The sequence below is a fragment of the Colius striatus genome, chromosome 3, assembly GCF_028858725.1.
Source record: "Colius striatus isolate bColStr4 chromosome 3, bColStr4.1.hap1, whole genome shotgun sequence".
Taxonomy (NCBI): Eukaryota; Metazoa; Chordata; class Aves; order Coliiformes; family Coliidae; genus Colius; species Colius striatus.
Genome location: NC_084761.1, coordinates 38,082,105 through 38,108,627, shown reverse-complemented (window position 1 = coordinate 38,108,627; position 26,523 = coordinate 38,082,105). Strand labels below are relative to the sequence as shown.

At 39.5% G+C, this 26,523-nt stretch overlaps 1 protein-coding gene across 4 annotated transcripts in view; it reads left to right on the top strand.

Annotated features, from left to right (window-relative positions):
- The window catches only part of MAPK10 (mitogen-activated protein kinase 10), a 130,543-nt gene that overhangs the window by 88,328 nt on the left and 15,692 nt on the right, over positions 1 to 26,523 (top strand). For 2 of the 4 annotated variants that reach the window (XM_061992265.1, XM_061992266.1), the window contains 3 exons: positions 13,398 to 13,469; positions 18,895 to 19,077; positions 21,716 to 21,840. In XM_061992265.1, coding sequence (XP_061848249.1) covers positions 13,398 to 13,469; positions 18,895 to 19,077; positions 21,716 to 21,840 — 380 coding nt within the window. The remainder of the gene's footprint in view (positions 1 to 13,397; positions 13,470 to 18,894; positions 19,078 to 21,715; positions 21,841 to 26,523) is intronic. The other 2 variants (XM_061992264.1, XM_061992267.1) reach the window with 2 other exon arrangements.

Here is a 26,523-nt window from a genome sequence, read left to right as displayed (position 1 = left end):
AGTAAATGAAAATAGCACACTACTGGTATGAACACAATTGAAAATGAAAAACAGATGTACAGAATTATTTCAGCCAAATAAGTTACTTTATTTTAAAACCTGTAATAATTCCATCTTCTGTAGTCTTTATGATAATGAGAAGTACAGAAAACCAGCATTATGTTTGCTAATTGGATAGCTTTACTTCAATGGAAAAATCAGGGGAAAAAAAAAATAAAAGAATCCTAACCTTGCCCATCTGGTTCCTGTAAATCTGTTTTTCTGTTTTATGTTTTTGAAGTAGTGACTTTATAACATTTGTGGTGACATCATAATCTTTTGCTTGCTAATGCATCGTGGATTTGGATTTATCTCAATGCTATATGGGCTCAAAACTGAGTCAATACAACATTTTTTTTTTTCTTTAAAACAAAATGAGTAGTTTGAGTCTCTCAGTTTAAGGAAACCATTTATCTGCTGTGATTTCCAAATTGACCTAAAATCAGATACTCTTGGTTTAAAAATTAACTTCCCTTTACTTGCATGAGCTCTTTGATATTAATTAAAATCTATTTCTCTCCCATGTTGTTCTTCTCATCTTGGGTGATATTTTTACCACCTCCAAGGTGGTGAAAGCAATATTAGAAAATTAAAACAAAAGAGGCGGTATCTAGTTACCTTTCGATTTCTCACAGGCAAAGCTGGGCAACATGTCCACAATGGTTGAGAAGTCTGAGAGTATATTTTGCCCATCAGAATAAAATGCAGCAACATAACATATTTTCCACTTTCAGAAACAGAAAAGCATATTATTTTCAGCAGGTTGGCAGAAGGACACCATAAAAATCTGACATCAGAAGATACTGGCAGTTGAGAAAACACAGCTTTTACAGATGTACAGTCATGGAAGTAATAATGTTTTTACACAGTGAATGATTCCTGTAATGTTTGACAGAGCTAGGACTTGCCTGTCTTATTTTCACAGCTCTGTCAACTTCCTCTGAAAACGGACCTCTGCCCAAGAGCCAGGTGAAGATGCAGTTATACCTTACTAACAGATAGATGGGGAAACTGCAGGTACCTCCTATTTGCTGAGGAGGAAACACCACCACTGTACAGGCTTCCAGTCCCATAGGAATAGGGACTGGAAAGTTATCAGATACAAAACACAATGAAGTAGGAGTCCTGTTTTATCATTAGTGGATAACTTTGAGATGTCACTCCATAGGTGAGGAGCTTTTCCTGCAACATGTGGAGCAGACTGCACATCTGCCTTCTACTGTAATCTGAATCTGAGTGGGTCCCCAGTATTCATGAGACCTGTTATTCAGTGTGATGTGTTTCAGAGGTAGTGACAGCTCAGAAACACTACCATAAGTCTTCCCTCAATTATTGTACTCTTTTTCCTGGTTTTTGTTTTTAATGCACAGAGAGAAACTAAATGAACTTTAATATACTTGAGGTTCATCTGTAAATACTGAGGATATTTCCATTTAATCTATTTGAAGAGAAATTTGAGGTTTTAGTTGATAAGCAATTAGAATACAAAAAAAAACCCCCACTATTTTGATATGAAAACACAACACTGTGGTTAGCAGGTTGCTCCCCTTTTTCCGCAACAAATGAAATTTGAGTCATGTTCTACTGCTCATTTCCATAAAAAAATATGTGGTATATAATTTTTAAAACATAGTCTTAAAAAAAAAGCTTTCTAACTGTGTCCAGTTCTGGGCTCCTCAGCTCAAGAGGGACAGAGAACCTCTGGAGAGAGTCCAGCACAGGGCCACTAAGATGATCAGGGGAATAGAACATCTTTCATACAAGGAAAGGCTGCCGGAACTGGGGCTGTTTAGTCTAGAGAAGAGGAGACTGAGGGAGGATCTTATTAACATTTATAAATATCTAAAGGGTGGGTGTCAGGAGGTTGGGACATCCCTTTTTTCTATAGTAGCTAGTAACAGGACAAGGGGTAATGGGATGAAGCTGGAACACAAAAAGTTCCACTTAAACATAAGAAAAAACTATTTCACTATGAGGGTGACGGAGCAGTGGCACAGGCTGCCCAGAGGGGTTGTGGAGTCTATTTCCTTGGAGGTCTTCAAGACCTGCCTGGACATGTTCCTATGTGACCTGATCTAGGTGAACCTGCTTCTGCAGGGGGATTGGACTAGATGATCTCTAAAGGTCCCTTCCAACCCCTACCATTCTATGGTTCTATAAGAATTACTTTTTTTCTATCTATGACAGCAATCTCTTATGACAATGTCTTATTCAGGGATAGTAACACGGTATTTTTAAAATACCTTTTGACATTGCATTATCAGTTAAAAACTCCAACTGAATTTTTAACAAAATCAGAAAGCATTGTGTAAATTGTGAGATAGTCCTGAGTTTTAAATCATTAGAGATCACAAACTCTGAAATGCAGTGTATTTGGGCCAGGTCACAAGTGTTACATGGTAGTGGTGGGTTTCTGCAGATGAGTTAAAAGTTAAAAAAATAAAAGAAAAGAAAATTTGAAAAAAAATGGAATCTGTACATTCATTTCCAAGTCAATATTCATTTGTGAACCAGTTTGACCCCATGAATAAGAGTTTTCAGTGTTAGAAGGACTGGTTTGTGTATGGGTCCGTATTATTTGCCCTCCCTCCATGGCTGTTGATGAGCAGATCTAGTTTGCCTCCTAGATACAGGAAGAGTCGGAGAAGCATTTACACAGCTGCAGGTAAACTTACCAGATGACATTAGAGCAAAGCTTCCTATGGGCTACTTCAGGCCTTCCAGCAGTGGGGTTTTTAGCTGAAAGAGGCGAATCTGTATAGAAACTAAAAATTTCACTTCTTTTTAATTGTTTAGAAGGATGTCTATTGTCACATCTGCTGCAAAGTTTTATGGAAAGAAAATCTGTAAAAAAGTTGAACTAAACCATCACATTGAGTTACATCACACTTAGCTGCTGCTGACTTCAAATGAAATTACATTTTTAAAAACTTTGTGGCAAACATAGAGAATATTAATTTCAGATGATCTCATATACCTAAGCAAGAAACTCTAAGTTACTATAAGAAAGCTCTGAAATCTGTATAGAACACAAATATCAGTATATGATAACTGGCCCAGTTAGTATAAATGTAAGCATTTTCCAAAAAACGTGCACAATTCTTAACTATATTAAAATGCTTTCTGGACATGTATTCACTTAACTGCTGATCTCATTAACAAAAAGCCAAGCAATACTTGAAAATTATTGCCCTGTGAATTTTGCTGAAGTATTTAATCTATTTGACCTAGTAGGAAACTTGAGATACAACAGGGCTAGAGGATCAGTTCATTCAAGTGATGTCTGTTTGCAATGAACCAACTGATTTTCAAGGTAATAAAACTACTCTCCAGGCTCCTGGAGAGTACCAAGTAGGAACTGTATAACTTTATTCTTTGTTACTCACCTAAAGAAGACATTTCAAAATACTATCAGGGAGACTTCTTTGTCAGAAGTCAGAACCCCATGAGAAGACATCACCCTTCTGATCCATTTCCACATGGATTTCCCAATCAAAATACTCCTGGCAAGTTCTGTTAAGCTTTTGTAGTCCACTTCCCAACTTCTTGCTGAGTGGTTCTTTGGTTCTTACTCCACTCTTGTCTCAGTTAAATCAGAAAGAGTGTGAGCAACTAGAAAATGCCCAAACTCTTGAATGCTATTGGAAAACTCCAGGGTTTTCCTCAAAACAGTGTTTTGCACTAGTTAATGATGTCTTTAAGATCTCTTAAGATTTCAATTTAAGGATCGGAAATATATTTCTGTGGGTTTGGGTTTACTTCGTAGAGAAAGAAAAGTTTAAAATGGTCTAAATGCTTTTAAGTGAAACAGATTTATTAAGATCTGAACTGCTGAGGCCTCAGTGGTGTCCCACAGACACACGTGACTTTGTACGTAAATAAAGCAATCAAAAGAGCATTTCTTTTTGGTACTGAGAAGATGTGTGAGGGTGGTGCTCTAGCAAGTTCATATGTGAGTCCTTCAGCAGATCAAAAAGAAAACAATTATTTAGACATGGAAATGTGTTGTGATAAAAAACAAATGTCTTAAGTTTGGCTAGGCTTGGATTACAGTGGTGAATAGGAAAAACAGGATTCCAAGTGTAAATAGCTTTGGGTCTAAGATAGACAAAAGAGAAAATATCATTAAGATAGCAGGAGAGAAAAAAATTCCAAACTAATTCTATGTAGCTATGAACAACCAAAATGGACTATGAAGACAACACTAACAGATGTAGGTAGTATTCTCTGTGCCACATTTCCAAAAATTGCTTTTTCTGCCAGCTTTGAGTGTGGTAGGATTAAGAGATGCTCTCTGACATCTGACAGAGAGCATTCTATTGTATTTTCCCAGGAATTTCTAAAGAAAAAAAATTTCTTGCCTTAGGGAAAACATTTTGGGTCAAGAATGTCTTTTAAGAAAAGATGTTGCCTTTTTACTAATCATTAGCAGAATTTGTCCTTTCATTTGACATATGATCTGCATATTTTTGTAGTATAATCCTACAGATTTGAGTGCAGGTTGGGGATTTTTTTAAACTTCAGTATAGTAAAATACCTGTACTTCTGTTTATTGAAAATCAGTGCAGTTCATTGTTTTTCATGTTCTCAGAAATATTTTCTTAAGACTTGATTTGTCTTAAAAAAAAAATAAAACAAAAAACCCAACGGTTATCATCAGGATCATATAAGAGAGACTAGTCATTATAGCTGGTCTGACTCTCCAGGTTGGATCCGCTAGTAGGGCAGTCAACATGGATTCACCAAGGGAAAATCCTATTTGACCAACCTGATAGCCTTCTACAATGACGTGACTGGCTGGGTAGGTGAGGGGAGAGCAGTAGATGTGACAACAGGTGACTGGACAAGATGTAACACAGGAAGCTCCACTTCAACACAAGGAGAAACTTCTTTGCTGTGAAGGTGAGGGAGCCAAGGCACAGGCTGCACGGGGAGGGTATGGAATTTCCTCTGGAGGTTTTCAAAACCCTCCTGGACATATTCCTGTGCAACCTGATCAAGGTGAACCTGCTTTAGGAGGGGACTGGACTAGATGATCTTTACAAGTCCCTTCCAACCTCCACCATTCTGTGATTCTGGTACACTTTAGTCTGCTGCTTAAGAGTCTGTAACCTATAATGGCTAAGTTCAGCTGGATGTTTCCTCCCTGAGTGTATGGTATTTGGTTTTGAACTCAGGATTTTCTGAGATGCTATAGCAAGCATTTGAATTATGATAATTGTACTGGGGGAAGCTGCTCATACAAGATGAAATCTGTCTGAAAGAGACTTCAGGGTGGGTGTGAAGATGCTTTGGCTGTGGCCATTCTTCTCTTTCTTTAATTCAGATATGTATACTCTAACAATGTATAGTGCAATTTACACTGAATATAAGAGCCCTATGCTGTCTGTGATCTGTGTGGAACTTGGAGTGGATCCCAGCTGCAAGTGCTTGTTTCCTAGTGCTCACCTTAAAAATTCTCAACATGGGTCTGAAAGTGCAGTTTCAAAAGTGAACAAGTGTTGAAGTATAAGGTGCATGCTATACCTAGCACTGCTTTATACGAATTTCAGCCAAGGCAAGTTAGTTGTCTTTTCAGGCACCTATGACAACTGGATGGTTTCAAATATCCTTTTTAGGTTTTTTTGCTTTTTAAGCTATTAAACTTATTTTGTTTGATGGCAACTGCTGAGTTTCACTGGCATAGTGGACCAGAGAATTTAGAACTTCTAGACAAAACAGATAGTACTATGCGTCTTCTGTCAAGAGCATGTGGATATTTGGTTGCAAAGTAGAGGACTGGAACACACTAAAAATCACTTAATTGTTTATCAGGTGTGAAAATATTTAAGAATACTTAAATGATGTCACCTATTTGTATTGTAGCCAGAGAGACTACCTGTGACTTCAAAGTCAAAATCAGAATTAATCTAAAACAGGGTCTGAAGCTAGCAACTGCAAGTTCTGATAAACATGTTATAAGTGTTACTGTCTCCTAGATGCAGTGTAGCGTGTTTCACACTCCTTGGCAAGATTCTCCAAAGAGCTCTCTTACTGCGATTATTTCCTTAACTAGTTATATTTTTAAAAAATAATGAAACGGGGAAGGGCATGAGTCATTCCTTTTGCCTCCACTTGTTATTGAGTTTGCATCTCAGGATTCCCATGGCCTTCAGGGAGATTCTTCTCCCTCTCTACTCTGTCCTGGTGAGACCTCATCTGGAGTACCGTGTCCAGTTCTGGGCTCCTCAGCTCAAGAGTGACAGAGAACTTCTGGAGAGAGTCCAGCACAGGGCCACCAAGATGATCAGGGGTATGGAACATCTTTCATATGAGGAAAGGCTGTGGGAACTGGGACTGTTTAGTCTGGAGAAGAGGAGACTGAGAGGAGATTTTATGAACATTTACAAATATCTAAAGGGTGGGTGTCAGGAGGTTGGGACAACCCTTTTTTCTATAGCAGCTAGCAATAGGACAAGGGGTAATGGGATGAAGCTGGAACACAAGAAGTTCCACTTAAACATAAGAAAAAACCATTTCACTATGAGGGTGACAGAGCAGTGGCACAGGCTGCCCAGAGGGGTTGTGAAGTCTATTTCTTCGGAGGTCTTCGAGACCTGCCTGGACGTGTTCCTATGTGACCTGATCTAGGTGAACCTGCTTCTACAGAGGGTTCGGACTAGATGATCTCTAAAGGTCCCTTCCAACCTCTACCATTCTATGATTCTATGATTCTCTAACATACATGTGTCTCTTAATATCCTGTGAAAACCTTCTCCAAGCTATGATTTTCTCAAAGGGACAGTGGGGCATGAGTTCCCAAGGTTAAAAAAAACACAGTTTTTCAGCACTTGTTTGGCACTACTATCTGAAGAGCAACCTTTGAGAAACAGCAGAGATATAGATTCCTACCTCTTTCTATATTTTTACATCTATCTACTGCAGATCAATTCAGTCTGTGCCGAACAAAGAACACATGTTAGTCTGAATCCCAGAGAGTGGCAGCTCAACTGTGTCATAAGAAGGCACAATGCCTATTAGTTTGGAACATGCTTCAAGTTGTGGGTTTTGTTTTGTTTTTTTTTTAAGGAAAAAAAAAAGGGAAAAGCATACATTAGTTTGAAGTATTACACTTGAATAAATTGTGGTATCTCCCACAGCATCCTCACAGAAAAACTGAGAAAGTGTGGGCTGGATGATCAGATAGTGAGGTGTCGTGGTTTGGCCCAGCTAGCACAACAGCACCACGACAGTTTCTCGCTCGATGCCCCCATTCACCCCTACCCTCGTTAGGATGGCGGAGGACCCAGCGAAATGGGAGTAAAAAGATAAGCAAGATTGTGGTGGATTGAGACAAGGGCAGGGAGGGCTCACTGCCAATTATGGTTCTGGGCAAAACAGACTCTAGTACTCGACTTAGAGAGGAAAGTAGGAAAGTTTATTCTACAAGAAACAGAACAAAATAAAAGCAAAAAGGGAGTAGGATGATGAGAAAATTACAACCAGCACTTTAAGATCTCCCTCCCCCATCCCTCCTTTCTTCCCAGGCCCAACTCACTGCTCCCGATATCTCTACCTCCTCCCCCCGCAACGACTCAGGGGGGCAGGGAGTGGGGGATGTGGTCAGTCTCTCACAGATGGGCTCTGCTGCTTCTGTCTTCTCAGATGAGGATGACTCCTGGCATTCTTCCCCTGCTCCAACACGGGGTTCCTCCCCCAGAACACAGTCCTTAACAAACTTCTCTGGTGTGGGTTGTTCCCAGCAGCTGCGGCTTCTGCCGATACAGGTTCCCTCCCACGGGACACAGTCCTTGGTGAATATTTCTGACGTGGATTCTTCACCGCGGTTGCAGTTTCTGCACTTGCAAGGTCCCTTCCTCGGGACAGGGCCTGCTCCGACCATAGTGATAAAGGGCCCCTCCTTCTGGACAAGGCCTCCTCCGGCCAAAATCACTGTCCCTGGCTCGGGGTCTTTAAAGAAATGAAAATAAATCTCAGCTTCACCAGTTCTTTCCATAGAATGCAGGGGAGTCTCTGCTACAGTACACCTCCTCCCTTTCATCACTGACCTTGGAGTCCGCATGGTTGTTTCTCTCACCGTTCCTACTCCTTGCACCACCGCCAGCCAGAAGAAGAGAAGAAGGGGCAGAAGAAAGAAAAGAAGATGGAGGAAGACACCTCCCCTTCCGGCTTCTTCTTAAAAAGTGATCGTGGAGGCGTCTAATTGGCTCAGCCCCAGAAGTGAGCCTTTTCTGAGCTGGGGAGAGTTGTGAGCAACTTCTTGCAGGAGCCATCTTTGCAGCCCCTTCCCCCATACCAGAAAAGGCTGTCATGTCAAACCATGACATGAGGTTGATTGTTAACCGGTTGAAGGAAAGAAGACAGAGAGTGGTGATCAATGGGGCAGGATCTAGTTGGAGGCCTGTATCTAGTAGAGTCCCTCAGGGGTCATTGCTAGGACTGGTACTGTTCAATATACTCATTAATGATTTTGCTGAGGGAACAGAGAGCACTGTCAGCCACTCGGAGAAGTGGTTGACACACCAAAAGGCTGTGCTGCCATCCAACGAGACCTGGACAGGTTGGAGGATTGGGCAGGGAGAAATCTAATGAAATTCAACAAGGGCAAGTATAGAATATTGCATCTGGGAAAGAATAACCCCATGTACCAGTACGGGCTGGGGAATGAACTGTTAGAGAGTAGGGTAAGGGAAAGGGACCTGGGGGTCCTGATTGTCCTCTGTTCCTGACAGCAGGATGATCATGAGCCAGCAATGTGCCCTCATGGCCAAGAAGGCCAATGGCATCCTGGGATGGATTCGAAAGAGTATGGGCAATAGGCTGAGAGAGATTCTCCTCCCCCTCTACTCTGCCTTCATGTGACCGCATCTGGAATATTGTGTCCAGTTCTGGGCAACTCAGTTTAAGAAGAACAGGGAGCTGCTGGAGAGAGTTCAGTGCAGGGCCACCAAAATGACGGAGTGGAGCATCTCCCTTGGGATGAAAGGCTGAGGGAGCTGGGGCTCTTTAACTTGGAGAAGAGGAGACTGAGGAGTGGTCTCATTAATGTTTACAAATACATAAATGACAGATGTCAGGAGAATGGAGCCAGGCTGTTCTCAATGATGTCCAATGATAGGACAAGGGGCAATGGGTGCAAGCTGAAACATAAGAGGTTCCAAACAATATAAGGAAGAATTTCTTCACCACGAGGGTGATGGAGCACTGGAAGGGGCTGCCCGGATGGATTGTTTAGTCTCCTTCTCTAGAGACATTCAAAACCCACCTGGACAAGTTCCTGTGTGACCTACTCTAGGAGATCTTGCTTTGGCAAGGTGGGAGTTGGACTAGATGGTCTTTTGAAGTCCCTTCCAACCCCTAAGATTCTGTGATTCTGAGCTCTGTGCATCACAAACTTTCCTTGACCTTGGCAGTCTGAAGCCTTTATTGCTATGCTATCTGCAGCTTGTCAAAAAAAAAAAAAAAAAGGAAAAAAGGACCAGGTTCACCCATGTGTTACCAGAAACTATCAAGTATTTTTATAAATTATGTCCTTTTTTCATTGTGTTGGAATAATAGAAAATCCTGTAAAATAAGATACTATGTCCCGTATAGACAATGTATTTTTCTTCCTGAAAATTCAAGGGCCTAGAAATGATACTTCAATGCACACCTCAGTGTAGACCTACAGGAGCACTCAACAAAATAGATGGAGGTAAAATGAGGTTCTACTCAGCAATATGTCTTTCCATATTGGGAATATTTGGACAATTGTGACAGCCATGCTCAGTCATCTTGAAATTTTACTAGAGTTTGCACCTCAGCCATTGAGAAATAGTATTGTGCACTATATATTTTGGCCTACAGTTATACAAATAAAATTAGGTAGCATGATTTGCTTCATAAATATGTCTATCATAGTCTTCCCAAGTCAGTTTTGAGGGCATGATCATCTATTTTCTGCTTGCAGATTGAAGATTCCTGCATCACTAAACCAGGAGCTATTACAAATGTGTATGTTTGGCATTCTCACTAATGCTCTGGAGATAAAGAGTGAACAAGCCCATGAGGCTGGGAAAGATAACAGAGCTCATTCAGTTGCACCTGCACCTCTAGTCTCCAGAGTTTCCCATGGCATGCATTTCACAAATGTCATGATTCACTGAATGATAACCAAAGCAGGTCTGAAGAGCCACCTTATTAGGACTTCTAGCTAGGGCACTTGCAGATATTCCTATGAGCTTCTCTTCATTATGTTTTGTTAAGTTTCAGAGAACCTTCAGTTTGGCAGAAGAAAAATGAGAGTACAAGACCATTACAAAGGAAAGATTAAGGAAACAAGCTGTGGTGTCTAAAGTATCAGTGACACCCATGATTTTTCCAGTTTGTCCAGCATGGTCAGAGCAGCCTCCTGGAGAAACAAAGAATTGCATCCAACAGCTGAATTGCAAAGGGAAGTATTCATGAAAGATTAGCTTGGATCTTTTCCATGTCGAAACATTTTTGTCTAGTTTGACAATTTCTGATTCTTCTGCAGCTTTGCTGAAGGGAATTTGAAACCTGGAGGGACAATCAAACACTCATTTGAATCAGAAAGTATGTGAGACTAAAGCACAAATAGGAATAGATGTCTTATTAATGTTCTTCCGTTTCAGCTCTTCTTTCTCACTAACTCATCTGGTCATCTTCCCTGTGAAGGGCTGTGTCAGCAGCCAGATCAGACTGCTTTCTGAGGACATAGGAAGGTTTCGGGGGCCAAGGGGTCTGAATATGTGGCAACAGAGTAACTTCTGTTCAGCCTCCTCAAACTCTGTTCAAACCCCTGGAATGATTTTGGATGTTCCTGTGAAGGTCAGGTTGATCTACTAAATGTTTTGCAAGACAACCCTGACACAATGACTGTAGAGAATATTTCTTAGCTGTTCAATGTAGAATCAGAACCAGGAGGTGGTCCAGAGGTTAAGATGTGCTCTATAAATTAAATATTTTCTTTGTTGAGGAAAACACTTGCATGTGGTTTGTGGTGGGAATTTCTTCAAGGCTACAATGCCAGGGAAACCTTTGGTGTCCTTGGAAAACTTACTTGTATTTTGAAGTACATGTACACACTCAAGAATGCATTCCAAGATAGCTCTGTGCAATAATCCTATTTGTAGAGATTTTGAACTAAGTAAAAATGCCCTATTCCTATTAATCCAAGACATGGCTATTCTAATGGAGAGAGGGTTTCTTATCAAGGGCTACCCAAATCTCAGCAATTTTGCTTCAGAAAGTTGGGAAAAGTTGTAGATTTAATTTCTTAACACTGTTTCATGTGATTGTAAAACATTGAGGCAAATATTTGCTAAACTGAAGTTTTACACACTGTCACATTGAGGTGTCTGTTACTGTAAGTTAGCCTGCATTTTAAAGCTTAGAGATACTCCATGTGTCGATGAAGCAATACCAGTCCTTGCGAGTATCTTGCATTTCAAAAAATTCTTGAACCAAATGTACATTTTTGGTGCTTTGGAACTGAGGGGAAATGCTTAGAGATTGTGGTTAGTTTGTTTTTTCTGATGCTTGTACAAGTGAAATTACTCAGACTACATCTGGACTGATGTTAGGCTAAATGAAACTGAGAACTGAGTCTTAGGTCCCTGTACCTTATGGAGTCCTTATGGAGTTTTGCTCGTGTCTTATTGCCTTAACTGGGGCTTCTGACAGCTGCTACTGTACATGCTGAAACTCATAACCCCCAACTAACTACTTTTCTTAAATATGCAGTGAAACTTTGGGTTCCAATTTGACGTACTTCTAGTTGGCTCAAGAGAGGAAAGAGGCAGTTGTCAAGGAGAAACAGATTTTATCTCTTTAACTGTCAGTTATACCCAGATGTTCATCTTCATTGATTCAAAAATTTTGAAAGTCCTTACTTCCCAAGACCTTTGAAGAGAATAACCATCTCTGCTTTACGTAGTTTAGTTTAGTAAGTCACTAGTTCAGCTTCTGTGTGTGCATGCTCTTGTGCACAGCGTGGAGCAGTGCTATCAGAAGGCAACCTCTGAAAATAAAAAGGAATTAATAACAGATGAAGAAACAACTGCTTGCTCTATCTTTTCCTGATATTTTTGCATGCCGTTTAGCTTGTGATGAAAGCAGCAATAATTTGCATCTCTAGTTTTGCTTATTGCTTCCAAACAAGTAGCTTTTTCTTTATTTCTTTGTTTGTTTACGGATTTATTTATTATGTAGTCATGGAACTTTGCATCTGCTAAATAAAACATCAAGAAGCCTTAGACCCGGGCATGTAAAGATTTGAACAGATGGAACATTTGCCTTCAAAGTCAAATCCACTTTAAACTATTGCTCTATATGAAATAAGAGTATGTTTTAACCAAGAAGCATGATGCTTTCATTTTTTTTCCCACAGTTTCTGGCCCTGAGAGATCAGTCTGTCCCTTTTCTTGCTTCCATGCCCTATGACTTATCATAGAGCAAGGAGAGCAGAGGTAATGTGGTTTCATGGTATTGATATGGCGGGAAAACACAACCTGAATTCCATACTGGATATGAGGAGTCTGATTTTCATCTCGTGTTCCAGTGTAAATTGTGATTAATTTTGTTTGACCCAGCTGAACTGCTCTTCCCTGCACAAGGTAAATAGTTTCCCAATTTGCTCTGAATTTCAGTGCAGAAGGTACAGATCAGTGCTATCCAATTTAGAAATTACCATTTCCTATCACAGCAAATGGAAATCTTATGAGATTCTCAAGACTTTTATTATGGACTGCTGGGTTCTTTGAGATTCAGTGGAAGTGAGCCAACAGCCACTAAAGCAAGCATTACTGGCGTTGAATGATCTCAATAAATTCTGTTCATACCCCTGGATATGTCTTCACAAGGACCCAAGTTCCTTTTGTGGCTTCTGACAGTTCAGATTTTGAAAATATGCATGGATCTCTGGCAACCGAAAGGATAAAGGAAAAGCAAGGAATAGAGACCAGCATTCATTCACAGTACAAACCAATACAAAACCGAGGTAATAAATGCAAATTAAAACTTTAAAAGAACAGAACAATTAATTGGTAAATTTTAATTACAAAGTTGTTTTATGACACAGGAGCCATCCATGGGTCTCACTTAGTTTTCTATATTTGATAGTATTGTCTTTCATCCACATTAGGATCAGCTGTTGAGGCTGATTTTTGTCAGACCTGATTTTTGTCATGAACCTTGCATGCTCAAGCAGAAAATCATCTGCAGAGAGCAAAAGTCAGGTCTGTGTCTGAGGCATGGGCTGCAGACTCTGTGCTACAACATGATGGGATAAGTCTTCTCATTTATTTGTTTTTCTATGCCTGTTTTCTTGTTTACCTTCATTTCATTTTTATTTTCAGTTGACATGTGGTCAGTAGGGTGCATCATGGGAGAAATTATTAAAGGTGCTGTGTTGTTTCCTGGCACTGATCGTATCCTTCCTAGCAGCTGGTTTGACCCCAGTAGGTACTTCCAACTCTTTCCCCTTCAGCCCCTTCCCACTAGACTAGCACTGACATACGTTTGTACTGCACCTAAAGCGCTGGATTAAGTCCTGCTGCAAAATCCTTACAAACTAAAATGTCAATACAGCTTTACTGCCTCTCCGTAAAAGCCTCAGGCAGAAACTGCAGTGTATGTAGTTGTAAGGAGATGGAAAACAGTGTCCTACACAGTTCATCAGATCACTTTCTGCAGTCAGTGATAGCATTTTTAAGTTTCATTGTTATAGATGTATCTTTATTGATTGGGCAGGGAGTGTTCATAAACAGCAGGATGATATGTTCAGGTGGTATCATGGTAGGGACAGGTCACTTTTACTTCAGGATGGCATGAAGTAGGAAAAAAGGTATGATTAATGTGGACATGATTTTTGGAAATGCTGATTTCTTCACTTATTTGCTCTGCAAGTGCTATTGACATAGGAAAGTAGGTAATGGTTTCAGTCTGGGAACAACTTCTGCTTCCCAAGGCTTAATTTTGTAACAATTTGTTGACTCAAGTGGCTGAGAATTTCATTGGAAACTATTGTAGAAGGCTTCAGTCTGTCAACCTTTATTTAAGAACATGTATCTGTTATGTGAAAGCAGAACGTATTTTTGACATCAGCAAGAAGTGACTATAGATAAGTGCATTAAATCAGCAGACAAGTCATCAAAGCAGACTAGGTTTATGTACAATTTCCTTAGAGATCATTCTGCATTCAGACATAATGCTTACTTTATTTGATGCTATATTAAAGCTTTGATATATACTCTATTACTTATTAGATCATGAAAGTAGTTTCTTCTTGTTCACAACAGCACCTGTGCTCTCTGCGTGCTTGGTTGAGCTCCAGTGATTCATGGTCCATAGTATTACACAAATGAGAAATGAAGATGACCTGTGTACAAGTCTTCCTTCTAATTTAAACTCTCTACTTATATGTCAGGGGAGTTTCCAGGGATTGTTCATTTTTATGTAACTCTCTGAATGTGTGCACATGTTCACTTATGTATATATATACACAGACTTACCAATTCAGTTTAGCACTTCACTTTTGGCCACATTCACACTTTAAGGGGTTCAATATTTCATTAAAATGGGGAAAAAGTTTTGTCTGAAGTCCATTAAAGAAATGAAAGTAGATAATAACATCATTAATATTTTCATAGCCTTGTCTAGTATGATTCTGGTTTGTGTTTTGTCCAAAACAGTGTTGGACATGTTCAAAACACATTGAATGAGCATATGCTGACTGAAACAAACACTGAAATTACCACCTGTTTTCATATGATATGGAACACATGCCATCTGCATACATGAAAATAAACCCTTCCTTTCTGTTTGTTAATGTAAATCATTAGTATCTATTTGTGCACTGTGAAGATTGGACCCAGACTGTGCTTGCATTTTCTGTGATTGTGGAGTGAGAAATTAAACCGGAGGCCAGGGAGATGGTGAGGCGAGGGGAGAGTGGTGGTTAGCACAGTTCACTGTTGCATTTGGAACTGGTTTTATGTTATTAGAATTATGTTTTGTGAAAAACGATTTAAAGAAATCCCCCAAGTAAGTACTAAGATAATTGGATATGTCCTGTATAACACTTAAACATATAAAATAACACTGTTTTCTTCAACACAGCTTTATATTTGTGAAAAAGAAATCATGTAAAGCCTGTATAATTAAACCATGGTTATTGCAATAATCCCCTGGAAATTGTCATTGACAACTGTTGATTAATTTGGGATTCTTCTGTGACTGAGTTCTCATTCTTCATTTTTATTTATAATATATTGCTAAATTTGCAGTGGTTTATGTACCATTCTTCCTTTCGCCTCCTCCTCCATTAGTGTCTATTCTGCAGAGAGAAATGCTGAAACAATGAAGTTAGTTTTCATTAGTGTAACGTGCACATTTAAGGAGAACACGATCAGAAAGGTGTTTCCCTTAAGATTTTGAGATTGAAAAGAGATGTTATGTGTGTTATGAAGAATGAACTCCATGTCCATTTTGATTTTGTTCTGCAAAAAAGCAATAAAAAATATGTCCTAGTCCTACCCATCTCCACAAGAAGCACTTTTAGTCAGAAGGAGCAAATCCTACTCCCCCAGTGCACCAAAGCTAGTGTAGATGTGCTAGGTGAAGATAAAGAAAGTGAAGACCCATATGCTGGGGAGGCAAGTGTGATTCCCCACTGTTACCAACATCACCCAACACAATTCCAAAAGCTCCATTATAAACAGACATTTTGGCAGAATTACGTGTGTTTTCCACATCACAGTTCACAGATAGTGCTTGATTTTAGAAAGAGTTTTTCTAACACAGCCAGACTTTGAAGTAGTGCGGAAAAGCAGTGATTGGTCTTGGTGACTGATTGGCTGTTAATTTTGTGACAGTATTTTTTTTGCCCCCTCTTTTTCATGAAAAGAAACTTGAACAATTAAAGTAAGTTATTGCTAAAGGTTAAACAGCTGAGCACTTACAAGTTTCTGACTATCAGGGAAGAATAAACAGGCTTAACTATATATGCATCATAGTATGTTGTTACTTATATTGCAGCATAATCAAAACATTCTACTGCAAACAGTATCTTCTCCTGCAAAACCTTGCTGTTGAACATAAGAAAATACAATCCTTCACTCTAGGGAAAAAAAGTATATGATTTACACAGATATCACATGACAAGGAAAAAGTTAACTACAAAGAAGCAATTTAATATCTAAATTTCTTTTTTTAATCACAATCCATTCCTTTGTGCAGCATGTAAAAAGGTTTTTAATATTTTCTGACTGAGGCAGAGAAGTATTGTAAGTTTTTCCTTAGCGCCAAGGTCCATTTCCATAGTTACTTGAATATTTGCAGAAATCTAATTGAACTAAAGGAACAGAAGAGCAGTCCTTAATTCACATTCTACAATACATTTCATCAGTGCACGCATTTCATAAATGGAAACAGAAACAAAAGTAATCGTAAACATTTTGGATGTACCTCTAAACAAATGAGTTCATTGTAAAATCTGATTTTTCCAATAGAAATACATTATTGGGCATTCAAAATATTATTTTCTATTCAGAAATTTTGCACATTTGCTTTAGAAAAATACATCTCTTAATCTGCAGTTCAGATTCTGGGTGTTTTCCAAGTAAATAACCAAGTGTTTAGAAAGCAAAGGAAAACAAGCCTTAAGGCAATAATAGAGTGCAAAGACAAAAGGTGGTTGGGAAGCTTGAGGCAACCTGAGGCCTCACTTACCAATAAATCTTTATTCAAAAGACACACATTTTGGAATTCTTTTCTTAAATAAGTTTCTTTGCTGTAACTTGATATGGCCTTAATGTGAGTAAAACTGTCACAGTGTTAGTGCCAGGAACAAACTGTTAGGTCCCCAGGTTAGATCTGTCCTTCTGTCTTAAGTCATACATATGCTGTTGTGTATAGCCGATACATTTTCTTTGATCCTGTTTGGGGCAAGGGACAGCTGAGGTGATCCAAATAACTTTAAAGCAGACATTTCATCATCTTACAAAGTTTTGAGTGTTAATTCTTTCCCACCTCCAGTCTGTACATTTTCTCAATTTCAAGTGGAAAACCAGGATCTTCTCTTAGCAGAAGTTTTTCTTATCGAAGGTTTTTTCACTCAAATACAAGTTAATCTTTTTTTACCTGGGAATTTTCTATCACTTACATGGTCATAGTACTATTTTTTTCTGTTGGTGTGCAAATTACATCCATAGTCACTGTCATTCATTGTTTAATGTAACCTACAGAAGATTTTGGTTCACATTAGTACCATTCTATGGTAATATTTGTTTTCTGAAGGCTTGCTGAAGTTAATTCTGACTAACAGCTAGAGAGGGCTTCTTTTCTTTGCTTCAATAGGCAGGCCTCAGATTTTTTTAAAATTTTCTGTAATTTTTAAAATCTTGTACCATCATCAGGTACACCAAAGATGCATTACAACCATTGACTGTATAAAACATAACAATGAACTGGACCCAGACCAGTATTCAGCAAGAGCATTATTGCATTCTCATACATTTTCATCTATTGGACCTCAGAATCGAATGCAGTGCTAGTAAGGCCAGGTAAGAAGAGAAACATTACTAGAGAGAAAATGTGTGTGTCCACTTGAAAGAAGAAAGATCTATCTCTTGCTGAGCTTGTTTTTTCTATTACTAAGACAAAATCAAATCCCAAGTGGTCCATCATATAAATTTGTATACATGTGTGTGTAAATACACAAAGAGAGCAAATTAATGTGGGGTTTTCTGGCAAAATTTGATAAACTTTAATCAAAAATAATACAGTAAAGAAGCACAACCATCCATTCAGACCATTCACTTACCCATAACTAGACCCTGAAGTTGCTGTGATGTAAAGCTTGACATTTTTGGCCTTTGGCACAAGCCAGGGCTGCAAAAGTTTCAGTGCTGTCCTCCTGCAAATCAAGGCTAATCAAGGAGTGGTATTTGAGGACTCTGCCAGGTTCTCTGGCTTTGGCTATTGTCTTTGTACTGATGACTCATAGAGCTTCTTCCATCTTTTGAAATCTTCTAGTCATGGGCAGTAGCCTGCTTGTCTGTGGTCTGTTACTGACAGCCTTTCTGTCAGCTTAGAAGAAATGTGTGCAGCAGGCACTGGCCGTCTGAGGGTTCTCCTCCTCCCCTCTCCATGATTACCAACACTGGTTTCCACCATGTAAACTCTATTCTGCAAGCTTTTATAATTCTTTTTATCTTTTCACACACATTCAAAGAGTGTTCCTACATCTTCCTTCTCAATGCATCCAAGTCCCACGACATTCTGTAATCCCAAAGATCTTTTTGGCCTTCATTAAATGCCTTAGAGACGGTTCATCATCTCTGTACGAGTGTAAGTTTCTGATGTCTACTTCGAAGCAAGTCCTGTATTTGGCCCTCCCTGTTTATCAGGAGGAAGGTGATATCTGTCCCATGGAGAACTGTTTTGTGCCATCTGGGTCCAGCTCTCCACAGACTGAATAGAGAGGACAGGGGAAAGTGTTGTTCTTCCCTGCTGCACCCAAATAGCTAAAGTGAGATAGGGGCAATTACTTGCATGTAAAGAAATAGGAGGGCAAACCACTGGATTACAAGTTAAGAATAATAACAAGTGGCAACTCTTTCCCATGCTGGTGTTGGTTTTAGGATTGCACAATGTCCTTGAGTGAGTACAGTTGTGAGAGTTTTGCCCTTTGCAGGATGTAGGCATCTGGAAGTATGACAATGCAAAAAGATAGTGTCTGTAAAATGGTGTGAAAAGAGTTAAACACCTCTAATTCCCAGAGACCACTAAATGGAAATGTCACGACACTACATTGGGGTTTGTGTTTTGTCTTCCTTAACTACTGACGTTCAGATATTGATCAGTGGAATAAAGTTATTGAGCAGCTGGGAACACCCTGTCCAGAATTCATGAAGAAGCTGCAGCCAACGGTACGGAACTACGTTGAGAACAGACCCAAGTATGCTGGCCTCACTTTCCCCAAACTTTTTCCAGATTCTCTCTTCCCAGCTGACTCAGAACACAACAAACTCAAAGGTATGTCTGACAAAGGGACATGCCTCACACATCTACAGCTACAATCCAATGAAGGATTTTTTCAGTTTTTCTTCTCTAGTTGCACTCCCTTTTAAGGCTGTTAGTTGCAGAGACAAATGACTGCATGCATTTTTTTTTTAGTTGAGAGGCAGCTTTTGGAAATTATTTTTGGAGATCCTGCTGCTTGGGCAGCCAAGGGAATATACATTATCACTGACATGTTAAGCACATCTCTGTGATGTTCTATGTGATGTTTCTGTACTGCAAGGAACTGAAGCATCCTTTACTCTCATTCTTAAACTTGTAACACAAAGGAGCAGTAGAACTTCTGTGAAAAGATCTCACCACTTGCACTCTTTTGTTTTAGGTGAAAAAATATCACTGCAGACAGATGCCCACCTCTTAGCTCTACCTTTACTAGACAATAGAAAAATATTAGCAACATCAGCTAAAATATGTCACTGAGGTTTAATATCTGCTTTTGGTGGATGTCTTTTGAAAAGTGCTAGGGGTCAGTTTGGATATGTTGAGTAGAGAACTAGCTTAATTACAGTGTGAACAGATAAAATATAAGCTGCAATGATTTTAATCATATACTGAAATCTTGTTTTACTTGATGAGGACATTGAGTCAGTTCAAGAAGTATAGGGAGATGCTGGAGAGAGTTCAGCGCAGGGCCACAAAGATGATGGAGTGGAGCATCTCCCTTGCGATGAAATGCTGAAGGAGCTGGGGCTCTTTCACTTGGAGGAGACTGAGGGGTGACTTCATTAATGTTTACAGATACATAAAGGGCAGGTGTCGGGAGGATGGAGCCAGGCTGTTCTCAGTAATGTCCAATGATAGGATAAGGGGCAATGGGTACAAGCTGAAACATAAGAGGTTCCAAAGAAACTCAAGGAAGAATTTCTTCACTGTGAGGTTGACGGAGCACTGGAATGGGCTGCCCAGATAAGTTGTGGAGTCTCCTCTCTGGGGACATTCAAAATCCACCTGGACGAGTTCCTGCATGACCTAGGTGGTCCTGCTCTGGCAGAGGGGTTGGACTAGATGATCTTTTAAGGTCCCTTCCAACCTTTGAGTTTCTGTGATTCTGTGACCATCAATAGGAGTGAGTGATTCATGTGTATTTAGCATAGAAATGATTTTGCATCACAGCTCTGGAACCCTTGCAAACTTGTACTGTGTATCTGTTCAGCACCACTGGAGAACCTAGGGCCACTTGCTACAGTGGCATGCGATGGTTTTCTATTGCTTACAATTTTCATGCCAATATATTAGCCAGAACACTCTTCCAGTTAACAATTCTCGTAACAAGGCTGCTGCCTTGGCTCTGAGAGCAAAGTGAAAGGTCTCAGCAGATTCTTTTGAACACACAGAATTTTATATGCTTACTACAATAAAACTGAGTAACAGAGTTTTCCTGGATTTGAAGCCAATGAATAGAAGTAGCTGTCAAAAAATGCTGTTATCTTTTGGATAAAGCAAGCACATGCTTGCTGTTTGATCATACTGCATACCAGTTTTTAAGATATAGTTACAGAACAAGAAACAGTGCATGAAAAAAAATTATTTGTACGCATCATATTATCCCATGTCCTGCCTAAATATTTCACTGTAATGTAATGTTAGTGATTTAATTACATATTAGATTTACTCACCATGCCTGATGAGATGCCTAATAATATTTTTGCCCTTACTTCTCTTCAAATTATTTTTCTTTTCCTTTTCTTTTTCATTTAGACAGGAAATGATTTGGAACATACAAGAGCTTAAAACACTACATTTGATAGTAACACTAGAAATACCTCTTGTTATTTTTGTAACAAGGATTTAGATGATGTTATATTTTTACGTAAAAGTAAACAGTAAAAGTAACTTGGGTAATAGAAGAGTTTGCAGCCTGATAGACACAATGGGTAAAAGAAAGGTAAAATAAATCAATGTTGCAATATAAAATTCCAGTTCTGTATAAGGCTGTGCATTTTTGTAGTGGATTATGATGTGTTCCACTGATTTAATGTGGGATAAATAAGACTTAAGCAGTTCCAAGGCACATGCATACCGTTACATGTTGATTCCAAACCACAAATTTTACATTATTGCTTCTAATGGGATGCCCTAAGATAAGCCTGTGGCTATGCCTTCCTAAAATATTTAATGCCTCCAAGCAGGCTTTGTGAAAAATGTTAAAACATACGGAAAAGTTTAGATGTTTTTCTGAAGCACCACAAGAGTACTTGTAAGTTTCAGGCTTTGATTTAGTAATGCCATGTTTTCAGACTGCAGTATGCAACCTCTTTTTTTCTGATCCTGGCAATAACACAGATACCTCAAACACATTTATCTTGAATATGTTTTTTAGCCCTCTACATGGAATCTGCATACAACATGTAAAATCTCATTGAAGTTTGTTAAGGGACTTAGGGTATGCAGCCCTGATGTTGGCACCTTCCTAACAATTCCAACTCAAAATTATTACTGAAGAACTCTTGCTGTCATAAGACAAGGGGCAAAGTACACACAACCAGCCTCCAAAGGATTGTGTCATTGTGACTTTTCTGACCTGATTAACCCTCTTCTGGAGGCGGTGATTGTTTTGTATTAATTCTTTGTTTATCTGCTTTCATTATTCTAGCCAGCCAAGCCAGGGACCTTTTATCAAAGATGTTAGTCATTGATCCAGCCAAGAGAATATCAGTAGATGAAGCCTTACAGCATCCATACATTAATGTCTGGTATGACCCTGCAGAAGTGGAAGCGGTAAGTGAGGCATGGTTCCTTTCTTCAAATAGATATGATTCATAGATTTCTGCTGCTTTACAGTATCTTGCTAACAGGCATGCTATGAAGAAACAATATTGTTGTGACTATGGTACTATTTGGATTTACGTGAAAAGTGATCTACAGGAGATCATTGTCTTTGTTAGATGAACAGATAATAGATGGGATAAGCAAAAGCACTTCAAGCATAGAGGGTCATTTTCTGCTTTCTACTAGACAAAATGAAGAAAGGATTTTGAACTTAGTAGATGATGTTTTTTCTAGCTATGTAAGTCAGTCTGGCAAAAGATACTGTGTTTCTAAACCTCTTCTTGCGAAAAACCACAAATATCACTTCAAGCATATATGTTGAGAGGAGGAGAATTAAACAAAACAAGATAAAATCCTGAAGTGGAGATTCAGGAAAATCTTAGCAGGATATAAATAATTCCTTAAAGTGAACCACAGCCTCAGTGTTTTCCTGGGCCATGGTTCAGTGCTTGGTATCATGTACACTGTGTGAAAACAGAAATGGATTTCTCTTCTTATAATCTTGTCAAGTCCTAGTTCTTTTCTGTATACCTTGATGAAGCTGATGTTAACAGGAATAATTGCAGTCTGTGGGCACTTCTGATACAGGAATGACTTCAGAGATGTTCTCTGTAATTCTACTCATGAAATGTGTGAAAACAGAGCTCAGTATTTTAATAGATTTAGAAATGTTATTTAACCACTTAGGAAACTAAGACCCTGAATCTTGCAAAATTAAATTACCACTGTTAGTGATATATTACAATTCAGTGTGTGTTCTTGAAAATATAACAAACTTCAAAAGGAAATAGAATGCACAAAATCCCATTAAATTTTACACTTGTAGGATTTTTGTAAAGTATGTTACTTAGTAATGCTTTATAAGGAATGGTTCTGCTATCTAGGGAACCTGTAGTTTTTATGTTCTCTTTCTTCAAGAAAAGAAGTTTATCAGTCCAAAGCATGAACATTTAATACCCTGCAATATTCTACTCCCTGGCAGGTACATTTTAGTTTCCCATCCCTCTTAAAGATCTCATTCCATTGTCAAATACTTTTGTTATATTCTCATGCATTTTTTTATTTTACAGAACAACTCCTATGTCAGAATCCAGATTTGAGTCCCTCTTTAGATGTGCTTTGCCTGTGAATTTAACCAGTAAGAGACACTTCTGATTCAGAACAGGAAGGCAATTTGGTACAGTGGGTATTTCTATGTAGGGATTTGCTTAATTTAAAAACATATGCTCTTAGTTGTATTTCAGATTGAAGTAGAGGCTGAATTTTTGTCATAATGAGGTTGCCATTTTAGAAAGGAAAACTTGCCAAGTGTAAAATTACAGCCGATTTGAACCTCTTATTACTGCTCTCTTATGCAGAGAGATTAGAGGTATATCTATGGTTGAAGAGAAAACGCTTGAATTTCTGATGGTACCATAGAGTCCTCATGTAATCTAGAACAAACCATATCCTTCTTCTGGATTGTGGCTTTAAAACAGAATAATTATGCATTTTGCCTACCGTGTGAATTGGCTGGAATCTAAAGAGCCCACTAGCAGTGTGCAGTAATTATATTCTATTTAATGAAGGCATTAGTCTCACATCATCAGTGCTGTCTCAATGATGGAATAAGTTTCTCAGATACACAGGAGGCTGGTGGCTTTCTGCTCCTGAGGTTCTGGGACTGCTACTAACTGGCAAGGCCGCTACAAGGAGTAGTTGTTGCTACACTGGACAGAAAGTTTTACTTGTGCATCCATATTACAACTTGCCACTTCTGGATGAATGCTTGATGTTTGATCAGCTAGTAGTTCTTTACAAGACAGTAATGTACCTGTATGTGATAAATTTGTTTGTTGGTAACACAAGTGATTTAGTGCTTCACGCATGGAATAAGTTGTTTCTTTTTGGCAAAAGTTGTGTTGGTGTGAACAACAAGCTGTTTCCATCTGTCTGTGACTTCAGATATGGACCAGGAGAACCTAGCATAACATCCAGAATACCTTTTGGAGTATCTTGTAATACTGCTCTGACATCTGATGTCTTAAATGAACACAGTTTTGTGCAATAGTTTCTGTTATGCTGTAAGTCCTAGGGTCTGCATTGTGGTAATTCCCTTAATCTGTATTACTTCTTGTTGCAATTTCATGTTATTATGGATAATGGATAAAGAACTGAATTTCTATCATAAGTCTTTGCCTCTCTCTCTCAAACAAATATTTCAGTGAAATATTAGCCTTACTACAGTTGCAGAAGACTTAGGAGCAAATTCAGTAAATGTTTCCTAATGCCATGTATCCAGTGTGTCATGAGCAATGGGAAATTACTGTCATCTTACGTGTTTTTGTTAGATCTTGCCAGCTTCATAGCAGGAGTGGGAGTCGGCACTCATCTAAAAATATTCAACAGATGATCTGAAAAAGTTTCTTTTACTTTTGCAGACTCATTTAATAACCTGACTCTGTGAGTTAGTCTATATTGAGCCAAAACTAGTCAGTTAAACAGAGTACAATCACATGGAAGAGTAGTATTTCAATGACATATGAAAACCTAAAAATTGTTTTCTGGCTCATTAATATTAGTTTTGGGAAACACACACAAAAGTGACAGGAACATTGGTATGAAGATTTTGGTCTGATTCTTCTGGGTTATGTACATTTTCAGACTCCCGTTCCAATTTGAATGAAACAAGAAATTTTTCCCTGTCTTGTAAAGCTGTTTTATTAATGTGTGCTATGAAACAACTGCACAAGCATATTTCACCTGTGACTTTTCTAATGGATCACTGGATCTAGCCCACTGAATTTTGGCAGGTGGAAATGGAATTTACATCTACAACCAGACCTCAGTTCTGCAGCTGAACCTGCTGTAAACCAAAAGATGACTCTAGATCAAAGCACTGTTGAAGTGTGTTGAAATTCTCATGCTACTGGTCAAGATTTTGTCCAGAAACTATGCCATACTTTCTGAAGCTTATACATGGGAAAGCCTCATGGGAAAGGTAGGGAAATCTGTACTGATCATTAACTGTTTGTACTGGGTTTGTCCAGAGTAGAATTAACTCTCACAAGAAGCTGAGAGAGGGGACAATGAGGACAGCTGACTCCAGTTAGCCAAGGGGATATTCCATACCACTTTACATCATGCTCAGCATATGAAAGGGGTTGAGGAGAGGAGCTGTTCGGGAAGAGGGAGACATCATGGTCTGGAATGTGCTGGTCATCAGTTCAGGGTAGTGAACAATTGTACTGTGCATCACTCATTCTGCGCGAAAACATATGAAAGAGTTTAAGCTGCCTCACAAGTTGGTGCTGAAGCATGGCTCCTCTTGGCACCCTGTCTGTCAGTACCGGGCTGGATATCTAAAGGAAGGATCGTCTCTCTACATCATGTAGTGGATGTCATGGGGAGCAAGTGGGTCACACTGATCACACAATGGGCTTGAATAGGAAAACCTGGTTGCTCAGGAATTTTGGAAGTGATCATGAACTGGCCAGAAGGCAAAGGTTTCTGAATATCTCCAGGAAGGCAGTGATGCATGCTGAAGATGCCCCAGTGTATAATAAGCTGCCAGAAAATGAGAAGCAGTGTGCTCTGTTCATTGGTGGATCCTGGTGCACTGTGGGAAAGCATTACAAAGGCGTCTGCAAGTCACGGAAACAGCGGAAGGAGAAGGTGAACTGACCCAGTTTGTGGAAGTGAAAACTATTCAGCTGGCTTTAGACATTGCTGGCCAAAGAAAATGGCCAGTGTCCATCTCTATACTGACTCTTGGACAGTGGCAAATGCCCTGGAGGGGTGGTGACAGCACAGAGACCCATTGGGGCAAGAAATTGCTGCCTGGCTAGAGAAGCTGATTGTAAAAGTATATCACGTAGACACCATGTACCTAGGGGCTAGGCCACTGAAGACAATAAACCCAATGAGCAGATGGGTCAGGCTGCTCAAACTGAAGTGGCTTGGATGGATCTGGACTGGCAATATTGGGCTGAATTGTTCAGAGCTCAGGGGGCTCATGACTTCAGGCCATCAAGGAAGAGATGGAACATATAGCTGGGCTTGTGATTGAGGGATGGACTTGACCATGGGTACTATGGCACACAATATCCATGAATGTGAGGTGTGCTGCAGTCAAGCAAGCCAAGTGGTTAAAGCCTCTGTGGTATAGGGGATGATGGCTGAAATAGAAATGGAGGAAGTTCTGGCAGACTGACAGTATCACACTCTCACAAACCTGCCAAGGCAAGCACCATGGGCTTACAATGGTGGGAGCAAACACAGGAATGCCACATGCTCGCACCTCATGCCACGTGCTGCCACCTGGAACAATATCCAGGTGGGCCTTGGAAAGCAGGTTTTAGGGTGATATGGCTCCCCAGAAAGGACTGAGTCAGACAATGGGACTGATTTCAAAAATCTCATAAACACCTGGGCCAAACAGCGTGACATAAAGGGGATAAAGTGCCTGTAGTTCACATGAAGAATATTTTAGGGAAGACAGTCAGAGTCAGTCCTGCCTTGGGCAAATGCATCCACTGGATTGCTTTTGCTCAAGGATCTGGTTGTACTTGGTGGGTGGTGAGGAAGGAGCAGAGGTTCAATGTGTACCTCAAGGGGATTTCGTTTTGGAAGAGGACAGAGAATTAAACTGTA